The sequence below is a fragment of the Oncorhynchus clarkii genome, chromosome 30 (genome assembly GCF_045791955.1).
Source record: "Oncorhynchus clarkii lewisi isolate Uvic-CL-2024 chromosome 30, UVic_Ocla_1.0, whole genome shotgun sequence".
In the NCBI taxonomy this organism is placed as follows: domain Eukaryota; kingdom Metazoa; phylum Chordata; class Actinopteri; order Salmoniformes; family Salmonidae; genus Oncorhynchus; species Oncorhynchus clarkii.
In genome coordinates this window covers 22,268,062-22,276,424 of record NC_092176.1, presented here as the reverse complement: position 1 = coordinate 22,276,424, position 8,363 = coordinate 22,268,062, and the positions used below count along the sequence as shown (strand labels likewise).

The window sequence follows — 8,363 nt, the reverse complement described above, 5'->3', positions numbered from 1 at the left end:
GATATTAGACATCATGTGTAAATCATGTAAGTGACTGACTAATGTCAATTGGACATTGGGTAAAAAGTATCATGCGCTGCATCATGCTGTTCTTCTGTAGTTAGTCTGTGTGAGGAAGGAGTGGTGCATGACGATAGCGAAGATGATGTATCCTTAAAGAGAGAGAGTGTCCATGCTGAGTTGTGAGTTCTCCTCCCGCGGTATAAAAGCTCACCTCTCTCCATCCTGCCGCAGTCTGCATTCGGTTTAGAGATGAGCTACCCACTGGACCACCTCTACGGCCACGGCTCCTACCGCAGGGCACCACAGGGCCTCTCTGCCCGGCCTGCCGCTTCCCTCTCCTCCTCCGGCTTCCACTCCCAGCCCTGGACGACCTCTCAGCGCCGCCGCCAGGCCTACAGCCAGACACCCTCCGCCGACAGCTTGGAGATCTTTAACGGCGACATGACTCGGAGGAACGAGAAGGAGATTCTGCAGACACTCAATGACCGTTTCGCCGGCTACATCGACAAGGTGCGGAACCTCGAGCTGATGAACTCGAATCTGGAGCAGGAAGCGGCTGCGCTGCGACAGAGCCAGACCGGGCGCGCTACCGTGGGAGAGCACTATGAGCGCGAGCTGGGGAACCTGAGGGGTCTGGTTCAGCAGCTGACCGGGGAGAAGGCATGCGCACTCTTGGAGCAAGACCACCTGGAAGAGGATATCCAGCATGTGCGGACCAGGCTCGAGGACGAGGCACGCAGCAGGGAGGAGCTGGAAGCCAAGGCACGCCTAATGAACAAGTATGTGGATGAGTCTGGGCTCGCACGGCTAGAGCTGGACAAGAAGCTGAGCGCGCTGCAGGAAGAAGCAGCGTTCCTGAAGAAGAACCACGAGGAGGAGGTGGCGGAGCTGCTAGCACAGATCCAGGGTGCACAGGTGAGCTTCGAGGCTCGAGACACAATCAAGGCGGACGTCACGAACGCCCTGCGGGAGATCCGCGCTCAGCTGGATGGACACGCGACCAAGAGCGCAACGCACGCGGAGGAATGGTTCAAAGGTGAGAGGCGCAACTTTATATCAATCTACCTTTACCTGGTTTTACTCAGCGACGTGTCAGTCAGTATGAGAAAGCCTGGTTAATAGAGTTTTAGGGCTCGGATGTTACGGTGCAGTTTGCTGTCCATGGTGCTGAACTTTGGAGGAGTTGGCTGGATCTCGTTTGTTTTATTATCAAATAGGCTCTTGGTACATAGTGGTGCATGGCCTATAGGCTATTATCAAACCTATTTGGGACATTGATTCGTTGTAAGGTCACCATTTGAAGCTAACTGTATTAGACTCGAGGCTATATATTCAGTTAAATCACTGCATAAACATCATCTAGTACGCACCAATGACTGTAATGACAGCTTGTGTTACCCAAGAGTAGAATCGAATTGAACCATTCATAGTTAGGGAATTATAGGCTCTGATTGCATTTGGAAAAATAAAAGATGTGAATAATGTGGTGAAATAGCCTATTGGTTTATTTAATGGAGAGGAGAAAGTGTTCTGTCTGGTGTAAATTTGTGTCTGCTTACAGTCCTGTTTTGAAAGCCTTATTGGTGCTCTGTCTGATCATGCATTCCTGCCGCAGGCAACTATGAGTCAGCACTATTAGGTCCCTAGAAACACTGATGCCGCATTCTAGTGTCCTTGGAAATTTATCTTGCCCCCCCCCCCCAATCCCTACATCATAAAATATTAAATGTCTCTCAATCATTCCCGACGTGGCCCTGGTGAATGCACGCATTAACTCCATAATTAGATATATTTTGCAACTCAAAGTCACGTATCTTATCTCACCGTCCTACCTTTTCTTATAACTTGCAGTCTCTTGAGTGTCATGCCATGTTCCTACCACAAGGGGAGCGCTGCTCTGCAGAGTCAGACGCCGCAGGGTGAGATGACATGTATAGGGGGCGTCTGAGTACAGTGTGTATGTATATAGCATGTTAATGTGACCATAGAAATAGAATCAATGGATTATATTTCTATTAATGTGACTGTGGGAGTTTGCCTGTGTTTGGTGATTATGTGTTTGAGGATGTTGTGGCCCCGTGTGTGTGGTTTCCAGTGAGTGTTGTGTATGTTTTCTAACCTTCATAACATTATATCATTTCCTGAGGGCTACTGCCTCTACCTGATAGAAGAGATCAGAGGGCAATAACAATAAGATCAGGGCTAATGCAGGCCTCCACCTCTAGCTTAGCCATCAGGGTCATGACCTGTCCCCATAGATCCACAAGCAATGCTATTGTGTCCTAACTATGTTATGTACCAGTGTTGGTGCTAGAATTAGGATTAGAGACCTTAGTTAAACTCTCTGAATGGATGGATAAATGTTGTGCATGGCTTGATTTGTACTAGTCCACCACCTCCCTGAGTCAACAGTCCTCCTACCAGTGACCATTCCCCCTCTTTGTAGCTCTGAAGCCGACTGTGATGGAGCTGTCCAGCTGACTCTGGCAGCATGTTGTTCAGTGTCCTGTAGCTGAGTCAGACCTCAGACAGACAGACAGACAGGCACTGTCAAGGTTACTCCTGGAGGAGAGGATTTGTGTTCTCAATGACGACCTCTGTGGTGGTCACGGAGGAAAAGAGACAATGAGAGGATACAAGGAAAGGACACTATCTGAGAGTATAGGGTTGTTATAGCCCCTGTCTCTATGACCTCTAAAACCCTGTCTCTGACCCTGTTCCCCAACCTCACACCTCTCCCAAACCCCTGTAGTGCGTATGGAGCGGTTGGCAGATGCAGCTCACTCTAACACAGATGCGATCCGTGGTGCCCAGGATGAGATAGCAGAGTACAGACGGCAGCTGCAGAGCCGCACCATCGAACTGGAGACCCTCAGAGGAACCAAGGACTCCCTGGAGAGACAATGCATGGAGACTGAGGACAGACACCATGGAGATATCCACTCACTACATGTACGTACACTCTTCTGCCAGTCTGGCTGTCTGTCTGGCTCTTCTCTTTCCCTGCACTTTGGCACGCATTTCTCACCAAAATGTGTGTGTGTAGGAGACTATTCGTCAGCTGGACGGTGAACTGAAGAGTACTAAGTGGGAGATGGCCAGCCAGCTGAGAGAATACCAGGAGCTGCTGAACGTCAAGATGGCTCTGGACATAGAGATAGCAGCCTACAGGTGGGTCAGAGGTTAAGGGTATGTATTGTTTTGTTGGTGCACTCATGCAGACTCAGATCTCTAAATAAACCCTGCTCTTGTGAAAAAAACATGATTATCACAGAATAATTACTGATATGTTTTTGAACAGGAGACTGTATTGACACACACAATTCAGACTGTACTTCCTGTGTTCTTCCCCTAAACAGGAAGTTGCTGGAAGGGGAGGAGACTCGGTTCATACCTGGGCCAAGCCTGTACTCCTACTCCTCTGCCCACCTGAAGCTGAAGGGGGAGGAGCTCTCAGACACAGTCATACTGGAGGAACAGACAGATGAGACACAGGTCACTGAGGTGACAGAAGAAGCAGAAGATGAGGAAGAGGAAAAGGGAGAGGAGACAGAAAAGGAAGAAGAGGAGGAAGAGGAAGAGGGAGAAAAGGAGGAGGAAGAGGATGAGACCAAAGCTGAGGCAGAGGAGGGAGAAGGAAAGGGAGTTGAGGATAAGGGGGAAGAGGAAGATGAGGCAGGTGAGGAGAAAGAGGAAGAGAAGTCTAAGTCACCTGAAAAGGCTGCTTCTTCTCCATCCAAATCTCCCCAATCTCCCCCCAAAACCCCCCAGCCCAAATCACCTGCCCCAAAATCACCTGAATCAAAATCTCCCCTCCCCAAATCACCTGCCAAATCTCCTGCCCCCAAATCACCTGAATCCAAATCACCCCAAGCCAAATCTCCCCTCCCCAAATCACCTGCCAAATCTCCCGCCCCCAAATCCCCCACAGCTGTGAAATCACCAACATCTACATCTCTCCCCAGCAAATCCCCAGAGTCTAAGTCTCCCCCTCCCAAATCCCCTCTCCCAAAGTCTCCTGAACCCAAGTCCCCCATCCAGGAGAAGGCCAAGCCCCCTGTAGAAGACAAACTGGCCAAGCAGGAGAAGAAAGAGAAGGAACAACCCCAGCCTGTAAAGGAGGAAAAGAAACAAGAGCCAGAACCCAAGGAGAAGGAGAAATGTGAGAGCCAGCCTAAAGAGGAGAAGGTTGAGGAGAAGACAGACAAACCAGATCCCAAGGAGAGCAAGCCAGATGAGAATCCCAAGAAGACTGAGACCCCAACACCTGCCCCCCCTGCTGCCACCCCGGCAAAGCCTGCAGAGGAAAAGCCCGCCCCCGCCAAGGAGAGCCACAGCCCTGCTAAGAGAGAAGAGGAGAAACAAGCCAAAACAGATGACACACCCCAGGTAGAGGTGAAGCCTGCCCCCAAAGAATCACCACAGAAAACAGAGAGCACAAAGGAGAAGAAAGCAGAGCCCAAAGAGGAGGTGAAGAAGGAGGATAAGAAGGAGGACAAGAAGGAGGCCTCTAAAGCATCCGACAGTAAAGAGGCAAAGGATACGAAGGAGGTAGGGAAGGCAGAGAAGGCCAAGAAATCTTCTGGCCCTGAAGTCAAAGACGAGAAATCTTCTAGCACTGAAGTCAAAGACGAGAAATCTTCTAGCACTGAAGTCAAAGACGAGAAATCTTCTAGCACTGAAGTTAAAGACGAGAAATCTTCTAGCACTGAGGTCAAAGACGAGAAATCTTCTAGCACTGAGGTCAAAGACGAGAAATCTTCTAGCACTGAAGTCAAAGACGAGAAATCTTCTAGCACTGAGGTCAAAGACGAGAAAGCCAAGAAGTGAGTCACTAACACACTGCATATGAGCCAGGAGAAGAGAGAGAGACGCCAAATAACTATCGGGAGGGGAGGGGGGAAGGGAAGCTACTGAAGCCCTGAGCAGCCTTTGTAAAGGGAAGCCAAAGCATAGCAGAGCAGAGCAGGAGACAAACAGTAAACAAACAAAGCAATAGCTTTTCTCTAGTTACTATCCCCCGGGTACTCAACCCTGATATGATGCTTCTTCTAATCTATGACTGTAGTGAATGCAGAATGCTCTAAACTCTATCTGAATTGTGTCTATATGACTGCCCGTCAATAATAAGTGCATTAAAACAGCAGCATTGCCTTGGCTGGGAGCACAGTACAGGGCCATGCACCTTCTAAAGCCTTCAAGGGTAGCAATGTCAACAAATGTCTATAAAAGATTGTGACAGATCAATATATTGTACTGTATGTGTATATTTATGAAGATATAAATGTGTATATTATATTAACAACTATAAAAAGCAGAAAGACTACAAACCTGCTCATTGTGCATCTTAAACAGCTCCCTGTCTGATGGTTGTGCTGACTCACTGTGCTGTGGTCAGTAATGATACCTAGGCCAGTGAGGAGAACTCTGAAGTCAGGGATGACTGTGCTATGTATAAACTGCTGAGAGTATGCAATACAAACTGATGAACTAATAAAGGTTAAAACCAAAATATTTATGTGTGTTGTCATTATTATATTACTCTAATACAAATGCAAAGAGATACTGTATTACTCTGGTGTGAATGATACGGAGGGCTGCTGTGATGGTCTTGATCTGATGTGCTCACTTAGAGAGAGACAAATTAGCTCGCTAAAATAGATCATTTCCTGGTACAATACTGAATACTGATACTGAACTAAATGACGTAAATGCTATAGCTTCTGTCATGTTCTTCTCATGTACATTTCAGCATACACACTACAAAGAAAGGAACAGTTCTGAACAGTACACTGTCTGAGTGCTAAGGTGGTATGAAGAGAAGCACAGTGGAGGTGAGGAAGATGAGGTGTGTGTGAGAGGGAGGAAGTTGAGGTGTGAGAGGGGTGTGGGTCTCCTAAAACACTGTGTGTGTGTGTGTGTGTGTGTGTTGTGCTGCATTGCGGCTGAGGGGTGCAGTGACTGGTGTTGCAGCACCCTCCCAACATCGCTCTCTCCTCCCCTCCACTCCCTGCTCTGACATCGTCTAACTTGGGCTCAAACATACATCCGGAGGTGGTCTGGAGAATAGAGTTACCTGAACAGAACTGTTCCCCTCTTCCACACAACATCCTAGACCTAGAGAATACATCTGCCCCTTCACATCTCTCGCTTGTCCTTTGGTTAGGTCTCTCCTTATCTCACCTCTCCCTTCTTTTACCTCTCTCTCTCTCTCTCACACACACACACTGTACCTGCTCTACAATGCCAGCCTGCTACAACAGTAACCATAAAGTAGAGATACTGCAGTAACCTACCCAGCCAGGGAAGAATCTAAACACGCTAATCTGAAGATCTATGCAATTGCTGCAAAAGATAGAGCGTAGTATGAGAAGTGCTTAAAAAAACACCCCCTTTATTTCTGAACAGAAAAAGGTCTATTGTTGACTTTGATATCAGTTTCTCTGTCATTTCCTTGATGTAACACAGTGGTCCATAATCATCATGGAAACAACACTAGTCAACTGCACTGGGGGACAGTGGTTGTGATATGCTGTGTAGTTGCTGACAGGTGTATAAAATTGAGAACACAACCATGCAATCTCCATAGACAAACATTGACAGTAGAATGGCCTTATTGAAGAGCTCAGTGACTTTCAACGTGTCACCGTCATAGGATGCCACCTTTCCAACAAGTTAGTTTGTCAAATTTCTGCCCCGGTCAAGTGCTGTTATTGTGAAGTGGAAACGTCTAGAAGCAACAACGGCTCAGCCGTGAAGTGGTAGGCCACACAAGCTCACAGAACAGGACAGCTCAGTGCTGAAACGCGAAAAATTGTCTGTCCTTTGTTGCAACACTCACTACCAAGTTCCAAACTGCCTCTGGAAGCAACATCAGCACAATAACTGTTCGTTGGGTTTCCATGGCCGAGCAGCCATACACAAGCCTAAGATCACCACACGCAATGCAGAGAGTTGGCTGGAGTGGTGTGAAGCTCACCGCCATTGAACACTGGAGCAGAGGAAGCGCATTCTCTGGAGTGATGAATCATGCTTCACCATCTGGCAGTCCAACAGACAAATCTGGGTTTGGAGGATGCCAGGAGAACGCTACCTGCCCCAATGCATAGTTCCAACTGTTAAGTTTGGTGGAGAAGAAATAATGGTCTGGGGATGTTTTTCATGGTTCAGGCTAGGCCCCTAAGTTCCAGTGAAGGGAAATCTTAACGCTACAGCATACAATGACATTCTAGACGATTTTGTGCTTCCAACTTCGTAGCAACAGTTTGGGGAAGGCCCTTTCCTCTTTCAACACAATACCCCCGTGCACAAAGCAAGGCCAATACAGAAATGGTTAGTAGAGATCGAAGTGGAAGAACTTGACAGGCCTGCACAGAGCTCTGACCTCAACCCCATCGAACACCTTTGGGATGAATTGGAACGCTGACTGCGAGCCAGACCTAATCGCCCAACATCAGTGCCTGACCTCACTAACGCTCGTGGCTGAATGAAAGCAAGTCCCCGCAGTAATGTTCCAACATTTAGTGGAAAGCCTTCCCAGAAGAGTGGAGGCTGTTATAGCAGAAAAGGGGGGGACCAACTCCATTTTAATGCCTCTGACAAACAGGTGTCCAGATACTTTTGGCCATGTGGTGAATCTCCCTGAATTCTGACAGGATATCATCACGCACGTTAAGTTTCTCCTTGAATTATTTCCTGATGATCATTCTCCTTGGTGTTGTAATGTGATCTCTTTATGTCTGATGGATGACTGGGTATCAACAGGAGACACAACCTGCAGCAAAAACATCCTCAGAACACCACTTCCCCTAATGATCACCATGGTATGGAACCCACAAAACACCTCGGCTACATCCTAACAGTGGCAAGCTTGTCCTGGAGGAGAGAGCAGTACTGGGGCTCTGTGATGCTGCACTAATGTCAGATTACATCCAGAGCAATAATCAAGTGGTCCTGTATTATTCAACAGCTCTTACCACACTGCAAGTACAGGATAGGGAACACATTTAATCATCTCTTACTGTAAATACACAGGAAACAATTAATCAGCTCTTATTACACTATAAATACAGAATAGGGAACACATTTCTAAGTGTGTGTGAGTGTATACACTGTTTTTCCAGGACCCATAGGAATAAGTAATCTTTGAGAAGTGCTGAGCCATGATAATAAAGGACATAACAATGTGATCTGATGCAGAGAGAGAGAGAGAGAGAGAGAGAGGGGAGAAAGAAAAAGGGATGGCAGGGAGAGATGAGGAAATAAATATGTACTAGCTAAAAGAGAGATCATTCATAGTAGAATAAAAGTGAGCATAAATCAGTCAGCAGTGAAGAATAACATTAAAAAAGACAAAGAAC

The 8,363-nt window shown here is 47.3% G+C and overlaps 1 protein-coding gene across 1 annotated transcript; it reads left to right on the top strand.

Annotated features, from left to right (window-relative positions):
• The first annotated feature begins 262 nt into the window (after positions 1-262).
• LOC139389775 (neurofilament heavy polypeptide-like) lies at positions 263-5,484 on the top strand. The gene is made up of 4 exons (XM_071136720.1): positions 263-1,039; positions 2,756-2,955; positions 3,050-3,174; positions 3,363-5,484. The coding sequence occupies exons 1-4, from the start codon at positions 445-447 to the stop codon at positions 4,831-4,833; spliced, it is 2,391 nt and encodes a 796-aa protein (XP_070992821.1). The 5' UTR covers positions 263-444; the 3' UTR covers positions 4,834-5,484.
• The last annotated feature ends 2,879 nt before the right edge of the window (positions 5,485-8,363 follow it).

What these genes read in the sequence shown, in the direction of transcription:
- LOC139389775 (XM_071136720.1), top strand. Translation starts at nt 445, where the DNA reads ATGACTCGGAGGAACGAGAAGGAGATTCTGCAGACACTCAATGACCGT. An exon ending in CGCGGAGGAATGGTTCAAAG is followed by an intron (nt 1,040 to 2,755) that starts GTGAGAGGCGCA and finishes AAACCCCTGTAG; the next exon opens with TGCGTATGGAGCGGTTGGCA. An exon ending in ATAGAGATAGCAGCCTACAG is followed by an intron (nt 3,175 to 3,362) that starts GTGGGTCAGAGG and finishes TCCCCTAAACAG; the next exon opens with GAAGTTGCTGGAAGGGGAGG.